The 19,157-nt window shown below is 52.9% G+C and overlaps 1 protein-coding gene across 4 annotated transcripts in view; it reads left to right on the top strand.

The window, feature by feature from the left end:
• Positions 1-17,355, top strand: part of SNAP47 (synaptosome associated protein 47) — a 45,884-nt gene extending 28,529 nt beyond the window's left edge. For 2 of the 4 annotated variants that reach the window (XM_025454910.3, XM_035698523.1), the window contains 2 exons: positions 5,956-6,080; positions 16,418-17,355. In XM_025454910.3, the coding sequence (XP_025310695.1) occupies positions 5,956-6,080; positions 16,418-16,564 (272 nt within the window). In that variant the 3' untranslated portion in view covers positions 16,565-17,355. Of the gene's footprint in view, positions 1-5,955; positions 6,081-12,273; positions 12,887-16,417 lie in introns of those variants that run through there. The other 2 variants (XM_049093451.1, XM_035698525.2) reach the window with 2 other exon arrangements.
• Positions 17,356-19,157: the final 1,802 nt, after the last annotated feature.

The raw sequence follows: 19,157 nt of genomic DNA, 5'->3' as shown, positions 1-19,157 counted from the left end.
GACCGGCCTGCCCTGGCAGGCATCCAGTCCCTCCACCCCTGACCTCAGCCTCAATCAGGGTCATCTCAGCCTGCCTTCTGGGTACCTGTTTAAGAAATCAGAATCTCTGAGAACTGCAGCATAGTTTTTGTAGGTTTGCAGGCCTCCCCTAGTGGGGAGTGTGTGGCATTGGGCGTGGCCCTGGAGGTTGAGAGAGTCCCAGGTCCAAGCCCCAGCCTTGCCTGGGGCAGCCTGGGGTCATCTGACTTGTCAGTTTGCCATCCAGATGGTGTCAGGTAGCATCTCGCTGGTGCCTTTATTTTCATGTCTATCATTGATTGTGATGTGGAACATCTGACGCTCCTTATTTGCTTTCTGGCTTCACACATTTTTCTCTGTGGATTGTGTGGCTTTGTTGTTGTTGTTGTTGTTGTTGTTGTTTTCCACTGTGCTGTTTATTTTTTGTGATTTGTAGGAGCTCCTCACATGTAGGTTTGCATCCTTTCTTGGCTCTAGAGGCTACCAGTACCTCTGCCAGACCGTCATTCTCCGTTACAGAAATCCTTAATTTTGCTATGGTCTAATCTAGCATTTTTCCTATTAAGTTTGTTTTAGAGCCCAGCTAAAGAAATCCCAAAGTCATAAAATACCATATTTCTTAATGCTAGCATTATAGGTGACCTGTGTCTGCATTATAATGATTTTTCTAACAGCCTAGTAGTCTCTTCTTATTAACTTTGATTGCCGGACATCTGTTACAGTTAGAGAAGTGTTTGTTACGGTTCTGGTTTCTTTTTGCTCTGAAGTGATTGATTTCAGCACTAATATGTAACCTGTTTCCCTAACACATGAACATTTCTAGATGGCTTCAAGTTTCAAAAGAAATATACCTGAAGATAGATCTGGTCCCATAAGCACCAAAATGTAAAAACTTCATTTAAAAACTTATTTCCTTAGCATTTCCAGATTTTTCTTTGGCCCCTCTCTCAAGGCAGGACTGAGAAGGGTGGGCAATGCCACGAGCCTAAGACTCTGAGCAGGTCAGGCCGTTGGCCACCCCTTGCCCCCACACTGCTGTTTTCCTGTGGGAGGGGCCAGGCAGTGGGAGGAAGAGACTCAGGGCTTCTGGGTCCCAATGCAGAGTGCCTCCAGCCATTGCTTCTGCTGCTGCTGAACCAGAACTCCCTGCGCCAGGCGTAGTGCCAGGCACCCACAGTCCCTGTTCTCATGGAGCTCCGCCTGGTGGTTTCAGAGAAGGGGCATGGCACAGAATGTCCCATGTAGGGGGCAGCTGTGAGCACACGTGGCACAGAGTGTGGCACTGTGCAGGGGAGAAGAGGCTTGCTGGGCCCTGACCCCACGTGTCCAGGTGCAGACAGGGCTGGAGGGGAAAAGGAGGTGCATGCCAGGGCCTCTGTGGCCGTCGTCTGGCTGCAGGAAGCTAGGTGAGTACAGACTCCGCAGGGCCCGCCCTCAGGAAGGGTACAGGCCAAGGCTGCTGACCACAGGCCGAATGTCTTCTTCCTCAGGGAAGCCACAGACAGTTTCCCTCACCTAAAGTCAGCTGGGGCTGGGCCTCCACCACCTCTGCAGACACCTTCCCAGCAACACCTAGATTCGGGGTGGCTCGCATGACGGGGTGTGTGGCCTCGCCTGTCACAGTCAGGGACTGTGTGTGTGGAATGAGTGGAACCACAACCAGGATGACATATGGGTTTTCATCCTGCGCTCAGCCCACTTCAGCCTCTGGCTGGGTTCCCGCAGGAGGTCTGCGTCTGCACGGAGCAAGAGGGGCCGTCCTCCCGTGGTGAGGCCACCCCATCCCAAGGAGTTTATGCAGAGGGGAGCTGGGGAAGAGGCCAGCATGTGGGCTTGTGAGCAGCACCATGTCTGGCTTGCTGGGACCTCTGCAGGAGGCCTGGGCAGCCCTCTCTGTCGCCCCTGATGGTGTTTGCCAGCACCTGTGTTTTCACTGTCCCAGGGTGGAAAGTACAGAAGCAGTGGAGGTGGAAACCATGACTTGACATCTCAGAAATGTACTCCTCTTCTCCAGGAGCAGTGTTGGTAGAACGGGTGACCAGCAGGTGGCAGCGTCACCACAGCACCCATGTTTGCCTGGAGTCCCTGTCTGGAAGAACTTTCCAGAGACCTCCACAGTCATGTGAAGTGCCGGTGGCCCAGCCAGCAGCCAGCCACAGCGGTCTCCTGGGCTTCGGGGGTGGGGAATGACACAGGGAATGCCCCCTGGGGCGAAGCCATGCAGAGTCCATGTGTGTTCACACAGCATCTTTAAAGGACTCTTTACGTCCTGGAGTATTTCAGACATGAGGAGGAGCTAGGAGGCTGGTACAGACCCCGATATTCCCCTGCCTTGCCATTCTCATCGTCACAGCGCACACGCATGTGTGCATACAGCATCACTCTGTGAAGTCTCAGTTCTGTCCAGGTTCTCTCGCACTCACTGTCCAGAACCGCATCTGGAACCCTCGTGCTGGGGGGCGACTCCCTGGGCCCCCCTGGCCCTGACGGTCTTGACGGCCTGTAGGAGTGCTGCCGAGGTTTCCTATGTCTCCCAGTTGTGCTTCACCCGTGTTTTCTCAGGGTCCTGGGGTAATGGGTTTCAGGAAGATGACTTCAGAGCATAGCCCACGCGTGGCCTTTTATCTTTTTGGTACTTATTTTTGTCTCTGTTGTTTGCTGACTGCCATATTCTGAGAGAAGCCTTCTCTGGCCCCCTGATTAAGAGACCTCCAGTTACCTGCCCTACACTTGCTCTCGGCACTGCTACCCTCTGGTTGGCTGTTGTGCTTTCACACTGGGGCATGCGCTCTGTCCTCACCAGACACAAGTTGTCTCTTCATGACCACGTCTCCAGCACCCAGAAGAGGCCCGGGCATCCAGGGCCACACGTCTGTGAGACAGTAATACATGTCTGGGGCACTGATACCCAGTGCAGGACTACTCATTGAAGACTTGGGCTTCAGACAGTGGAGTTCAGTGCCAGGACGTGGCACCACACTGACCACAGGCACACCCCCCACCCGCATGGTCACTAGGACGCAGGCACCACGCTGACCACTCGCAGACCTCCATTGGGTACTTAGAAATGGGCACCCCTTGACCCCAGCCGACCCCCTGGGAGCTGTGTGGCTCTCACACACTTGATCTCTTTCCAGGAGCCCCAGGTCCACGCTGTGCACTGTGTAGGTTTGAACATTTGCCAGTAAGTGGCTTTGGCTGTAGGCAGTTGGGATTGCTTACTCGCTCTCCGTTTCAGCTCTCAGCTCTGTGAAGGGCGTGGGCATTTTGTGATGTTTGTAGGGCTTCCCACCCCAGTTGTGTATGCTTCTGGGGCTGTCCCTGTGTAGAGTAGGTGTTTCCTTCCCTGTGTCACTGATGAGGCTTTTGGGTCCCAGGGACAAGGAGGAAAATCTGCCCGTGGCCAGATGGGCTTGGAGGGGTTCTTCTGTTCTTGGGGCAGGGCCGGTGGTTCTTGCTCTGAATCCCCAGTGAGGCCGGGATCTGAGGCCAGGGTCTGCGTCTGTACGTCAGGGGGCTGGAGTCCGCAGCTGCCCATACCAGCCCAGCTGTCGTTCCTGGAAAGTGAAATCATCCCTAAGTTCCCTTGAAGCTGGAACAATTTGTGCTGATTTTGTTTAACTGTGGTAAGTGATGACTTTAGAGGCAGAACCATTGTATACTGAAGTTGATTCTTTTTCGAAGATATTTCAAGGCATTGAAGAAACTGAGTCAGTGGGTCAGGGCTCAACACAGAGCACCCAGGGTGCCGAGCTCTGTGCTAGGCGTGATCCTGCTGACCCTGCAACATGTCATAACCGACACCCCTGACTTAGTGTGTTCCGTACTGAGAAATTCGCTATTTTGGCTTTCTAGTTAAGTAAAACCCCGTTTGTTTAACATTTAAAAAATGTCAGTATGTCCCTCCCGAACATAGGGGTATTGGAATGGAAACCAGAGCGGTGCTGAAGGAGCACAAGGGTGGGCGCTGGCGTCAGAGAAGCTGTGGGGTGCAACACGTTGATACCAAAGCTGTGCAAGCTAAATGATGCCAGGACATGTGAGCGAAAGTTGCTGCTGATGGAATGGCAGAGTGGAGGACATCCGTGTATGTGATGTATTCCGGGGGGCGGGGTGCAGAGTGGGCAGAGCCAGTTGGCTGGGGACAGCGTGCCAGGGTGGTAGAACAGGAGTCCACGAGACAGTGGAGTGGAGTGGACACCAAGGAAGGAGGAGGTTCTGGGCTGAGTGAGGAGACCACTGTTTGTCATCACATCAGCACCAATGACTTGCTAACGTGTGCATGGATTGGCCTGTAAGACTAATAATAGCTGGTGGCACATGTTTGCTATTTCTGCCGTCATAGCTTCCAGCTAGCTCTGACGGCTTCTACTGCAGGCGGAACTTCTGCGGTACCTTTCCTTATGTAACATTTTAGTTGTGACACTTTAGATCACGTAAGGCCAAACAGTTGCATGCTGTGGAAAGTTCCTTACTAATTAAATCCCTTAGAAGCTGGAATAGGATGAGACTTTGGAGATTTTAGAACACAGGTTGTGAGATCAGTTTGATTGGTTGCAACCAGCTTTTATTGTTTTTGAAGAATGAACGAGAAAAGCAGACATCTGTGTGCATGGTATACAGTAAGGGCTTTGGTAAGACAGGTAGGGCTCCTGGATGCAGCTGCGGGTGTGGCGGGTCTCCGTGGGGTGCAGTCCTCACAGGCGCTCTGCGTGGGTGCCCGCCCACTGCTTCCCGAATGCTCTCCTCTGCAGGACCTTGAGAAGCCTCTCTCGTCCCCACAGCAGCCTGCGTTTATCCTGGGTGAGGCCACGCTCCCTTTGCTTAGCCAGGCACCCCTTGGGGAGTATCACTTCGTAAGGATTACTTCGAGGACTGAGAAGAGAGGGTATTTCTGTATGTGTTGGAGGTGGCTGGTCTGTGCCCCAGAAGGAGGGGCTTGTGCAGTTGGTATATGCTGGGGATGGCTAGCTGGGCCCCTTCCCTTCCTGACAGTGCATTCATCAGGCTGCTCTGCTCGAAGGAGCCTCTGCTCACCGCCTCCAGGGTCCCCACGTCCAGGATCCTGTTGGCCCTTCTGTGCCTCCTGTTCCACAGAAGCGGAGACGCGTTCTGAGGAGTTGGTGCTGGCATCCAAACAGTGGATTCTCATCCAAATGCTGTCTGCTTTCCAGCATCCTGATACATGAACGTGACCATGCTGTGTATCCGAGGGGCCTTGTAATATGGGGAAGAACAGGCAGTAGACCTAACTGATGCCCTTCCCTGGACCCTGTGGTGCCAGGGTTTGGTGAATGTCAGCTCTCTAAATAAAGGACGGTGGCATGCAGTGGGGGGCATGCAGGGCCTCTTGAATATCACTGCATCTCCAGGCTGCCCTTCTGCTCTTCCAGGAGCCTGCCCAGGTGCGGGTGCTGGGAACACCCCTGAGCAGGGCCCAGCCACGTTTAGCACTCTGACTCACCCCCCCACCCCCACCCCAAAGTGGCCACACCACCAGCTTTGCTTGGCCGAGCCAGCCGGCCATTTCCTGTGCTCTGGGGAACCGCAGCGCTCTGTGGGCTGACGAGATGGTGCCGCAGTTTCCAGGACCATGTTTTATGTGCGTTTCACCAGGTTCCGCAAGTGGCCTGTTGGATACTCCCCATGTGTAGCCCTTTCCTGAGAGACCAAATACACAGCCAGACCTGGGACATTGTCAGTGGTGCACTCTCTAACCAGAGCAGGGTAAGGAGGCAGCTTGGGCCAGGGTCCCAGTGAGCCCAGGCAGCCCCCAGCCCAGCTCCACACAGCAGAGCTCAGGAAGATGGACCCACCACAGCTGCCAGCCCAGAGAGAGCTGATGGTCTTAAACATCACTCCCTGTGAGGTTCTGCATGTTCGTGCGTTGTTCGCACCTCCTGGAAGATGTCACTGCTGTTTGACTTTCCATTCCAGCGTCTGGACTGATGGACCGTGCCATGCCCCACGAGCCCTGCTCAGGGAGCCAGGAGGGCCCGTCACTTCAGCTGCAGAGGAGCGAGCCGCTCGTCTCTGAGGGGGACGCCCAGGAACTGAGACAGGTAATGTGCACTCCCGGCACCACGTGGTCCCTGCATGTGACATGCTTCCTCTGCCTGCCCATAGCTCCTCGCTGGGTGATGCTGGCCTCTCTTCTGCAGGGGCCTGTCACTGTGCCCCCCAGCTCTGTCTGCTCCAGTAGCTGGAGAAAGGAAAGAGCGGTGCCCATTCTGAGTCCCTGTGTTCCGTGGCACACAGACACTCCGTGCGCACAGCCCGCCTGCTGGCTGCTCTGCCTGTTGTACATGTACACGTGCAAGTATACATGTGGGCTGTGTGTGTGTGCAGGATATGCAAGCTCATATGGGCTTTCTGTGCATATACATGCGTGCATATGTGTGGTACATGTACTCGTGTGTACATGTGTGTGCTGTGCGTGTGGTGCCCTGTATGTGTTATGAGATGTACTGTGCCTGAGATGTGTACATGAGATGTACATGTACTGTGTATGTGCTATGAGACCCATCTGTGTACATTTGTGTGTTGTGACTTATAAGTGCATTTTATGTACATGTGCTCTGTGTACATGTACTGTGTGTTCATGTGTGCTATGATACCATCCATGTATACACGTGTGTGCTATTGGTGTGCTTATCTATGTCTTCATGTGTGCGTGTATTCTGCATGTATCTATGTGTCTGCTGGTGTGTGAATGTACTGGGTGTCCCAGTGTGTGCATGTACTGTGTGTATGTATGTTGTGTGTGCCACGTGTGCATGTTTTTCTGTGTGTGTGTGTGTTGTGTCTATGTGCCATGTGTGCATGTACTGTGTTTGTGTGTGCCGTGTGTGTACTGTGCTTGTCTGAGCATGTCTGTGTGCATATCCTGTGCATGTTTGTGTGCTGTTTGCATGTGTCTGTGCATGCCTGCATCTGTGTCTTGTGCATGTGTGTGCTGTGTGTACATGTCTATGCATCTGTGTGCACGTCCTATGTGTGTGTCTGTGTGCAGTGTTTGCGTGTCTGCATTTCTGTGTGTGCCTGTCCTGTGCGTGTGTCTATGTGCTGTGTGTGCATGTCTGCGTGTGTGCATGTCTGCATGTGCACATCCTGGGCATGTGTCTGTGTGCTGTGTGTGCGTGTGTCTGTGTGTGTCTGTACATGTCAGCGTGTGCATGACTCCACAGGTGCACATACAACTGAGAGTACTCACTCATCCCAATGCTCTCAAGGGCTTGCCACCAGATTCTTGCCACTTTTTGTCCGGGAAGTAGAAATTTAAACAACATTTGCTAGAAATACTTTTAAATTGTCTTCCTGTGTTATTGCTGGACAGTACAGTGTTTTTTCCTTTTATTTTTGAGTAGTTTTGAAGCAGATACCGAGTGTCACCTTGTTCATCAGCATCTCAGTGCACTTCTTTAGAACATAAAAGCTGTTAAAAGCCCTCATGCTATGCTGCGCTAGCCTTGGTTTGTCAGAATCCATTGTCTCATTCAGGGAGATGTGCTTGTTGGTTTGTGAGAGAGAGAATGTGTGTGTGTGTGTGTGTGTGTGTGTGTGTGTGTTCAGCTCACAACCGTATGAGGCCTGTTCCAGCTGCTCAGCAAAGTGCTTCTCACTACATAGCTTCCCTCTGTCCTTTCCGTTACCTTCACAGTCTTTTTGTAGCAAAAACTCAGTTGTTTCTCTGTGGAGATTTTGGTTTGCTTCTTCCTGACTCAGTTTCCCTGGTTCATAGCTCGAAGTTTAGTCATATCCAGGCTCTGGTCTAAAGAGGTTGTGTCATCCCTGGCACCACACACTTCCACCAGGGCACATAGGAAGACCATTTGTCTTTCAAACCTGTTTTTAAAGAAAAAGGCTGGGATCCCTGGGTGGCGCAGCGGTTTGGCGCCTGCCTTTGGCCCAGGGCGCGATCCTGGAGACCCGGGATCGAATCCCACGTCGGGCTCCCGGTGCATGGAGCCTGCTTCTCCCTCTGCCTATGTCTTTGCCTCTCTCTCTCTCTCTCTCTCTCTCTGTGTGTGACTATCATAAATAATAAATAAAATTTAAAAAAAAATTTAAAAAAATAAAATAAAAAGAATTAAAAAAAATAAAAAAATAAAAAAAATAAAGAAAAAGGCTTACTGACATGTCAGCCTAGGCATAGCCTCCTTTAAACTTGGCCATTTCCTTTCTGGAAAAAAAGTGCTCATCTTTGCTATGGGATATTTTAAATATGCATGATTTGTCACTCTTTCCCTGGGTCTAACTTAGTCACTTTGAGTAATGACCACGGAAATGCTGCTTTCTAGCTGCGACCAGCAAATGCTGCAGGTTACCGACTGAGGTTTTTGATGCACATATTGACTCCAGAATATGGCTTCAGGACTTGAGAAACCCCCATCCTATAAGGAAACACTCCCATTCTCTTGAGAATGGATGCGAGCCCACACACCTCAGGCTGCTGGGATCTGAGACCCTTCTCCCACCCTCGTGTGAAGCTGTCCTGCCGCTGTGTTAAGACCAAGACAGGGACACAGCTTTTTGATGGGAAATGTAGGGATTTTATGTTAATTCTGGTGATGGCCATGTAGTGTGAGAAGGCCCTTCCAGTTTCACACCAGCAGCCTCTGCCCTAGAAGCCAAGATGGTAGAGGTCATGATGAAGATGCCAGCAGCTGGGAATGGAATGAGCTTCCTCACCCACCTTCCACGTGAGAGCATGTCTGTGGGGTTGGTCCTGAGCATCATCAGCAGCTTAGTGAGCCCTGTGGTGTCCGTGCTGGGAACAGCAGCTGCTGTGCTGAGTCAGGACGTTGGCCACAGGGTGGGGACGTGGTGACCCTTGAGTGGTGAGCCTGGGGAGAGCCGCTGCGGAAGAGCAGGGCTTCACACCAGCCACCGGTCCTCCTCCCTGCAGGCACCCTGGGTCCACCAGAGAACGTTTTCTGGAGGTAAAACACATGTTTCCTATTTAGAGAATTCTTAGCTGTGTAGCTGAAGCCCCAGCGTAAGTAGGAATGAGGTAAATTTCTGGGGAAAACAGAAATGCGAGAACCACTCCTCCCGTTCAGCTGTGGTTTCTGTGGCAGATGCGATTACCGTCCTTACGTGGAAATGGGTCTCGGTGACTTAGCCCACAGTGGATGCTGAGAGACGCGGCTGGTGTGGTTGCCCCAGGACAGAAGGGTTCTGCACCCTGTGCCAACTACCACTGCACGTGGGCCCCGGAGCAGCCCTCACTGCGGCGTCCACTGTCCATGGGGAGGGCCTGTGGTGGCAGCAGCCAGGCCAGGAAGCAGATTCACTGGGATAGGTTTGGCAGAGCGCCCTGAACCGTGGCTCCCATCTGAGGTGCTGACCTCTGCTCGCTCGAGCTGCTGCTTGTTTGTCACCAGATCTGTGTCCACTGCCAGGTCCATGCAGTTTGAGGTTCCGTCAGTCACCCTGCTCCCCAGACTGTCCATCCTGACCTTTCCCCCCTCTCCCCACCCAAGACCAGGATGAATAGTGAGCACTGCCAAGGGGCTCCCCTTAGGGGCTGCTGACCTTTTCCATAGTGGGGGTGCGGCGTGTGGACTGGGGCGCAGGTCACGGTTCCCACAGCAGGGGGTGCAGTGTGTGAACTGGGTGGGACTTAGGTCACGGTTCCCACAGCAGGGGGGTGCAGCATGTGGACCGCGGTTCCCACAGTGGGAGTACCCTGTGTGGACTGGGGTGCAGGTCACGGTTCCCACAGTGGGGGTGCCCCGTGTGGACTGGGGCACAGGTCACGGTTCCCACAGTGGGGGTGCCCCGTGTGGACTGGGGCACAGGTTACAGTTCCCACAGCAGGGCGTGCAGAGTGTGGACTGGGGTGCAGGTCAGGGTTCCCACAGCGGGGGGGTTATATGCTATTGTTTTCCTGGCCTGATACCAGTGCAAACACTGGCCATCACTTAGGCCCAGTTGGGCATCTGTTACTTTGTAAATTATTAACAAAGCTTCCTGAATACATCAAGCCTATGTCATCTGTTAAACCAGCAGAAGGGACTTGGTACCAGGAAAGAGGTGCTGAGTAACTTCTCACATCCATGGCAGGTGACATTTCGGGGAGCAAACGTCTATCAGGGGACCTGCCCTAGCTGGGCCGTCTGGTCCTGGCACTGGTGCGGCCCTGCTCTTGGCCCCACAGTCCCGGGTGGGCTGCACGCCTGCCCTGGCCCTGGCCCCCGCCTCTGGACAGCAAGGGCTCTGGGCAGGAGGGACCCTAGAACCCTCCACCTGCTGCACAAATGAGCACAGTGACAGGAAAGCTGACTCACAGGAGAATGTCATGCCCCACCTTATGTATTATCCATGGGTTTTCTGTACACTCTGCTGGTGAACTGCATCACTGGCAAACATGAGCTGCCACTGTGGACCCCCTCCCCAGCCTCTCTGTGGCTTCACGTGCCCTTCGTGCTCTCCTCTGGGATCCTAGACAGCCCATTGCGCTCTCACACGTTGGCTGTGGCCCCAGTCAAGAGCTGGCCCATGCTGTCTGTGGCAGTGGTGGCTCAGGTGGGGCTGGCAGGGCCCCTCACCCGCACTCAGAAAGGACAGACCTGGGCGGTGCAGATGCTTTCTGCCCCCTCCGCTGTCTCGGAAACATGAACAGGGCGGGAATGCCGGATAAGGAACCCGGGGTCTTGTCCATTGACGTGCCAGCGTCTGAGTGAGCATCTCCCAGGGCAGCTGCTGTGCTGTGCAGACAGAGGAGCACCAGGGCCAGGGGCAGACACTTTCCCGTCTTCTCAGTCAGCCTAGACGTGCCCCTGCCGTGTTAGGGGGTTTGGTCGTTTATTACTGAGTTGCCTGGCTGTTTTTTATTGTAGGGAATGTATATGGTGTAAACGTTGCCATCTCGCCCACTCTCAGTGTGTAGTTCAGTGGCACTGATCATGCGCAGAGTGCCCTGCAGTGCCACTGCCCCCAGACAGTCCCCTGCAGCGCCAGCCCCGTGCTGGCCCCTCCAGTCCTTGCTCTGTCATGTGTGTGTCCTTCCATGCTGGCCCCCCTCGCTTTGCACTGTGTTTTCAGAGCTCATCTGTGTTTCCTTTTCACAGCTGAGTGGATGGCCGACAGTTTGTGTGTCCATTCATCTGTGCCTGCAGTACGTGGTGCTGCTCTGAACATTCACACAAGAATCTGTGTGGGTCTGTGTCTGCTCCTTGGGGGCATATGCTAGCTAGGCGTGCAATTGCTCGGTCACGGGATAATTCTAGGTGTAGATTTTTGATGAGCTGCCAAACTCTTTTCCATAACGGCCATACCATTTTATGCTCCTGACGGCACGGATGTGGGGAAGTGAGTCCTCTAGCTTCATTCTTCTTTTTCAGGATTGCTCTGGCTCTTCAGGGCTCCATGCAATTCCATATGGATTTGAGCATCCGTTTTTCTGTTTCTGGGGGAATAAAAGGCTGCTGGAAATTTGATACTGCATTGAATGTGTAGGTAACTTAGGGGCGTCTTGTTGTCCTGCCATCCAGGAGCACAGCACATCCCTCATTATTTAGGTTGTCTTTAATTTCTTTCAATGCGATGTGTGGGTTTTAGGCCTTTACCTCTATTTGCTTGTGTTCTGGGCTGAGCCCTATTTGGATCCCATCGTGACCTGATAGTGGGCTGGTTTCCAGGGTCCCCCTACAGCACTGTGGGTCCTCACGTGCATGTGCCCTGACTGGACCTTGAGTTAGAGAGGCCCCTGGAGGCTGATCAGCCAACTGTGAGTGAGGGCTCTCAGGGTCTCGCAGTTAGGCTGCAGATCTTGAGGTGGGGACCGTGGTGGGGGCCTCCCTAGAAAAGAATCCTGTGCTGCTATCCACAGATAGCCCTTGGGGCCTCAAGGAATGCAGCAGAAGGGACAGGGTGGGACGTGGGGGTGGTCTGTATGTGCTGAATGTGACAGATTGTAGCCTAGAATGTTCTTTACAGCCTCCAGAGCTGTGGCTGTGCTGGAAGCCAATTTTTCCCTCTTTACCTTCTCTATAGCATATTAATGGCCCCAACTGGAAGAACTATTTGGAGTTGCAGACAGCTTGATTTATCCCAGCTCTGTTCTTAAATGGTTGCTAATTTCTCACTGCAAGAAAATTCACAGTTTTTCAGTGAGTCAGCTTAATAACAAGATCAGGGCAGACAGTCTAGCTAATACTAACCTCACTTTAGGTGCTTCGTATTAATACAGTAATACTCAGAATCCTGGAGCTTTATCATGAAGAACAACCAAACATTCTTTTCTTTCAGACCCTACATGAGGCCACCAGTACATAAAAGATGTTTTGGACACATCAAGGCCCATGCTTCCGTGCACCGCCACTCCCCTGCTGCCATTATGCAGTGATTCCACAAGGCTGGGCGCCCTGGGGTCCTGGTGGCACAGCTCGCAGCAGAGCTGGGCCTCCGACCCCCTGCTTCCCACATCTTGATGGCTGCTGTGAGGTGCATACATGGAGATGCATCTGCTTTGGTCAGCGGACCTCCTCTGCTGGATGAGCTGTTTTTCCGTTTTTATAAACAAGGTGGAAACATGTCCGTCTCTGCTCGTATCTGTGCTGCTGTCCCAAGATCTGTGGTGCCAGGAGGTAGAAGCTGTCAGGGCATGTGGCCAGAGCAGAGGAGAACGTAGTGATGTCTGCTGTGTCCTGGGGAGCACGTGGTGCCTCCTACTGCCAGCCCGGGTCACGGACACACCTGCACCCTGCCCGTGGAGAACGGAGCTTGCTGTGCAGACACAGTTGAGCACCTCTGCCCCTCCGGGCTGCAGATCGCTGAGTATTCCGGACCATGCCGGCACACATTTGTGTCTCACCTGTGCCTGTGTATTTCTTTGGAGTTTATAAAAGTCACTTTCTCCTCAGCTCAGTTGGACAGTTTCTGTGTCGGGTGGACGTGCTTGCAGAGATGGCTGGTCACCGGGCTGACTTACTGGTGTGGCAGGGGCTTGAGGCAGAGCCCAGGGACAGCCAGCTGATAGTTCAGAGGCTGGCGGCAAGACACACCGATGACTAGACAGCTTGTCATCCTGGGCCGCAGAAGTAACAACTGTGTGAAGGTCTGGCCAGACTTCCTGTTCCCCATTCTTTCCACCCCGTGTTATATGGCATGCACATGATGGCATTTAATTTCTCTCATTCATTCCTTAAAGAGAAAAACACTGGACCAGGACTTGAGGTTCCTACTTTGAAGACTTGCTCGGTGATTTTCTTTGCAGACTTGGTAGCTACGCAGATCACACGTGTTTTTGTAGTATTCATTTCAAGCGCAGTTTTGGCGGGTCAGCCGGGCTCTCCACAGGCCACAGAGGAGGGGTCTCGGTGAGACATTTTCAGAATCAGACAGTTCAACAGGAACGAGCCCGTGTTTACACAATAGACTCCATAAAATGCTCAACTTGCATAGGCACATCAGTTGGTCTTGCTCACGAAGTAAGTTGTGTGTCTGTTATCTCTGCATAGGAGGCACAGACTCCTCCCGCTGCTGCTGCCATGATAGGGAGGGGAGATGCCCACACAGGGGCTGGCATGGGGGACGGTGCTCAGGGGGAGGGTGTGGAGATGTGCTGTGAGGATACCACTCAGCAGCTTGCTACAACTTCACATAATAGAAGACCATATCTTGTTAATAATTCGTTATATTGATTCTATGTTGAAATGATAATATTTTTATTGAATTGAGTTAAACAGGATGCGTTCAAATTAATAGCACCATTTTTTATAGGGCACCTGAATGGCTCAGTTGGAGGAGCCTGTGACTCTTGATCTTGGGGTCGTGAATTCAAGCCACATATCAGGATGTAGAGATTACTTAAATAAAAAAATGCTTACTGTTTCTACTGTTGAAAATGTGAGCATTAAAAAATTTAAAGTCACAGGTGTGGCCCTCCTTATGTGGGACCTTTGCCATAGCGTCTCAGGGCTCCAAGAGCAGGCCTGGGGCTGGTGCCCTCCTCTCACGGCTCTTTGAATGGCTTGCTGATCCCTGGCAAGGGCCCTTTTGCCTTTCTAAGGAATGTGTGGAGTTCCTGTCAGTGTCACTGGTACTGTGACACCTGTCGTCCACGAGCTCATCACACCAGGGCCACACAGTGCACACTCGCTGCAGAGCCCGGGGTCTTGCACATGTCTCTCAGCCCCGTGTGTGCAACAGTTAGTGCAAGGGTTCACAGAGACATTACATGCCCTCATTAGGGATGACTGTGGATGAGAAACCAGGAAACAGCTGCGTGGATATGCACTTCTACCCCCAGTGTCATGTCCCCAGGCCAGCGTATGGGTATGGGTATTCACACAGGTGCCACAGCATCACCAGCGGTGCTTGTCATCTAGGCTCAGGACAGGTTTTACTTTCTTCTCTGGCCCCATGTCCTGATTTTCTATCTGTGGTGTGAGTCTTGGAACAGGACAGGACAGTGGATGCCCCGCTCTGAAGGAAGCATCTGTTGCCTTGTGGTGAGGCTGCACCCGGCCATCCACACAGCTATGGTGGTGACTGCTCACAGTTCAGAGCCAGGTGGTTCTGAAGGACACTACATGGTTGACAAGGACATGGAGGTGGTGGACAGTGCATGTGGCCTCATTGCCCAGCACAAGGCAGGGGGGTGGAGGTACCACTCCTGAGTGTGAAGTCAGGTATAACCAAACATGTGGCCAAGGCCAGTCTCCTCAGGGCCATAATGTGAATGTACCTGCTGGAGCAACCTCATTAGAACACTGAAAGTACAGGCCAACTGGGAGGGGTCATTGAGCAGAGAAGACGGAGCGCGAGGACCTGCCTCACACGGTGGTGATGGTGAGCAGCGACTGTTTATTATGCTGTTTGGGCCTCAGCCATATGAGGTCATAGGAACGCGATGGAAAAGACCTCCTGTATTAGGTCATCTAGCCCGTCCCTCAGAGCTGACTGACCCCACAGTATACTTTCCAGAGCTCCGTCCAGTTTTTCCAGTGACTCAGCGGCTCCCAGAGGGTGCAAAAGGCTGGTGTCTGAGCCTGCGACCTTGGGTCAGGATTTGTTCCTCCGCGCCTAGACGGAGCTCCCAGGGATGATGCTTGTGTGCAGAGATATGGGGGGTAAGTCCTGCCTCTGTCAGGAGCGCCTGTGACTGCAGATGGCCCTAGCGCTCCTCACCACCGGGTCCCTCCTGCAGCGGAGCCCTTCCAGGACTTGGCGGGGGCGCCTCACATCCCACTTTATAGTTTTCACAGCTTGTTCACATTTGTGAGCTCATTGCAGCCTCACCATTCCTGAGGAAGGAGTTGATCTTACTACACTCCAAGCCACCTCCCTGCCTCCTCCCTTCCATTCCTCCTGTATCCGATGAAGCAGCTCTCTCACAGGGTGGGCAGCACAGGGTCACTTTGTGTGAATGCACAGGGAGTGTCACGCCTTCCCCTGGGGTGCTGTGTGGTCTCCATGATGACAGTAGGTCTCAGGCTGCAGTGTCCCTGGCTGTGCCTGCGACAGTGATCTCTGTGTGCGGCGTGGTGTGGTGCCAGTAAAGTTAGATCTGGGGCCCTTCTCATGCTCACCCAGGCTGCCCACACTGACATCCGTCCCTAAGGGACAGAGGCCTTTGACATGGGGAACAGGCCCCCGGGCTCCTCTGATGATTCATGTTCTGCAGTTCCTTTGTCCTGACCTAACCAGTGATCTGAAACTTTCCCTAAAAGAGGTATTAACATTTATTGCAAGTAGTTGGTCATTAAGATCTCTCTTAAAATCTTTCCTTTTTGTTGTTACCTTGAGGATACTAAATTTTTAAATGCAGGCTCACCATGCATGTAGTTAAAGCACATTTCTCAATGCAAGTGGCCTCAGTAGGATTGCAGTAAAGTGGCTGCTCTTACCAGCGTATGAGACGTTTTGACATGTGACATGAGTCCCAAAGATGTTGGCCTCCCAGAGCCCTGGGGCCTATGCTTCCAGGCCAGCCCACCTCTTTTTACAGGGGCCCCACGGACTGTGCTTTGAGGCTGCTCCAGGCCTCGGGCTATTTGTATGTATCTGTGAAATGTTTCAAACAGGAAGAAAGGGATTTGGCTTAGTGGGTGCATACAGGTAATAGAGACAGTGGTTGGTCAGAGCCGGAGCCTGGTTGTGCCCTGAGCCAGCCCTCCCCTGCTATGTGGCTGGAACAGCAGTGCCCCGGGGCATCGTCAGGAGGGAGGGGGCTGGAGCTGGCCAGAGGGCAGGCTCCGCAGCCCTGGGGGTCAGTGCTGGTCAGCAGCAGAGCTGAGACCCAAACCCGGGATTGGAGGGCAGAGGGTTTGTCATCCCCACTGACTCACAGAATTTCCTAAGTACTGCAAAAGTGATGGAAAGAAATAGTGTCTATTTTTGAGAGCTTAAGAGAAGGCAGCCCCTCCTGCCATGTATGCTGCTCTTGCAGATCCTGAGGAAGCTGAAGAGTCTCGCACTGGACACTGAGACGGAGCTGGAGAGGCAGGATGACGTCCTGGACGGCATCACCGCAGCCATTGACCGGACCACCTTAACCATTGACAAGCATAACCAACGTACGAAGAAACTGACCTAGGACTGGATAGCAGAGAGGTGACTGGTTCTGATGACAGTGGCTTCCCTGAGGACTTTGTCCTCAACACTTGCATGCTTCCTACATAAAAATCTGGGAAGTCGTCCCAGGGGCCAGTTAGTAGGTGGAGGCCCTGTGCCAGGAGCTGTGGGCTTGCCTCAGGGTGCAGGGCTGCTGTGATGTGATTCCTGCCATAATGCAGGGAAGGGGGAGCTCCAGGAGAGGGAGGTCTGCCTGCAGATCCAGCAAGTCCCCCAAGCCCCTGCCATGGTGGCCCTGCTCCCCCACTCCCCCCAGGCCCCAGGTCCCTGCTCCCCTGTTCCCCTACTCCCCACAGGCCCCAGCTCCCCTGCTCCCCCGTTCCCCTCAGGTCCCAGTTCCCTGCTCCCCCCAGGCCTCGGCTCCCCCTTCCTACTGGAGCCCTTCAGAGGGTCCACAGTAACAGGAAGGCTCTTACCCGCACAGCTGGCTGCACCCAGTGGCTGCTTTGCATGGCCAGCATCCCCACTAGCTGAATTTTCATTCTTTCTCTGTTCTTGCTAGGTGTAAAAGGGCAATTTAAAACTCTGTGAAAGAAATGTGCTGATTTTTGAATCTGCCTCACCTCTGTGGGCTGCTCTGCATGGGCCCCTCTCATGTCACTTCGTTCCATTCTTCTCTGGAAGACGGGCCTATGTCTTTTGCTTTACTGTGACCTCCAGTACGTCTGTAGGTCTTTCTGTGAACACCTAGAATATTCTTGTCCAGTTTGTAGCCAAGTGTGAAAATAATACATACTGCACCTCTTTTAAAAAGTGTTGATTTTTTTTTCTTTAACTGCTCTATTTCTATCCAGAAACAAAAGAGAAATCATGGTTTAGAATATATTTTGAAGATGTGCAGTCATGCTGCTTTTTGCTTAGTTTTGGTGAAACTAAAACTTGGTTTTAGTGAAAGGGCCCCTCAGGGAAGGACGAGGCCAAAGTGGAGAAGTGGGAGACCCCTTCCCCTATCACAGCCAAATAGGCCACCTGCAGACTGCTTTGCAGTAGCATCCAGGAGGGCTGTGCACAGAGACGCCTTTAGGCCTTGCCAAGGTGTCCCTATCAGACTGCACGGCAGGCCCCGTGCTGACGTTCTGGGTCCTGGACGGTTTGAAGAGTGAGTGGGCAGGCACAGTGCTAGTTTTCTAGGGATGCTAATGAAATACCATAAATGAGGGTCTCGGGACACCAAGCTCTGTCCCCTCCCAGGTCTGGAGCCCAGGAGTCTGCAGTCAAGGTGTCGTGGCCGTGCTCTCCACCTGGAGGGGCCCCAGGCATTCTGGGCTCATGACCATGTCTCCCCAGTCTCTACCTCTGTCACCACATGGTCATCTCAAATCTCCTTTTCTCATAAGGACATCTGGCTCGCCCTGAGCCAGGATCAGCCTTTGCATCGTGTGACAATTTCCACTAAGGTCTCATTTCTGAGGTGTGGTGTGGATGTGAATTTTGGAGTGCTGTGACTTCTGGAAGCTGACCTGTTCGAGAAGACACAGGAAGGGGCATATGGATGGCCCAGTGGTTGAGCACCTGCCTTTGGCTCAGGTCATGATCCCGGGGTTCCAGGATCAAGTCCCGTATTCCCTCCAGCCTGCTTGTTCCTCTGCCTGTGTCTCTGCTTGTCTTCGTGTCTCTCATGAATAAATAAATAAAATCTTCAAAATATTTAAAAAATATTTAAAATCTTTAGAATCTTTAAAAAAAAAAAGACACAAGAAGTAGCACTTCCAAAAAGTATCCTTCACAGGGGTCTTCTAATTCTTCACTTCTTGGTGAATTCTGTTCCTAGTCTCTAGCTGCATTATTTGGTCTGGACTTCCCAACCTCCGCTGCACCTGTCCCGTCAAGGTTTCTGACTGATGCTGGTGTGTGAGTGGTTGCTCCTGACTTTTCCTGGCAGGATGAGGATGGAGCTTTCAGAGCTCACAGCCACTCCAGAGATCTGAGCCCCATGCAGTTCTTCTGCTCATGCTCAGTGCTGAAGAGGGCAGGGAGGGCACAGCAGATGTGTAGATGTGTCAACAAGCACAGTCACTGAGAGGTTATGTACTGCCCAGAGGTGTTGGCTGGATGGTATCCTATGGAGTGAGGAAGAATGCTGGAGGAAAGGCAGCCCGTGCCCTGGGCCCAGGGCAAGTGCAGGTGGGCAGGCTGTGTGCCCAGAAGCTGCCACTTGTCACAGCACCCCAGGAGTGACATTCCCAGACATGGAGCATATGGTTCTGAGTGACAGCTGTGCTCTGGCCTTACACTAGGGACTCAGAAAATGCACACACGTGTGCCTACCCACATGTACGTGCATGCGTGCGTGTACACACACTGACCCCAGGCTCCTCAAAGTCTATGGGAAACATGCTTCTCAAGTATTTCTAAGGAGCAGGCAAAGCGAGGGCCGCAGACCCGTTGTCTTTCTCTCCACATCCCTGTGTGGAGAGCCCTGAGCAGCCAAGGGGAAATCAAACGTGCCCCACCCTTGAAGCTGTTGTGAATCCCCAAGGGTGCTGATGCCTTTCTGATCCCCTGAGGGCCCTGAGGTCACCCCCTCCAGCTCCCCACCCCAGGTGCTCTAACTC

The sequence above is a fragment of the Canis lupus genome, chromosome 14, assembly GCF_003254725.2.
Source record: "Canis lupus dingo isolate Sandy chromosome 14, ASM325472v2, whole genome shotgun sequence".
Classification (NCBI taxonomy): Eukaryota; Metazoa; Chordata; class Mammalia; order Carnivora; family Canidae; genus Canis; species Canis lupus.
Note: the sequence above shows the minus strand (reverse complement) of the source record. Positions and strands in the feature narration are given on the sequence as shown.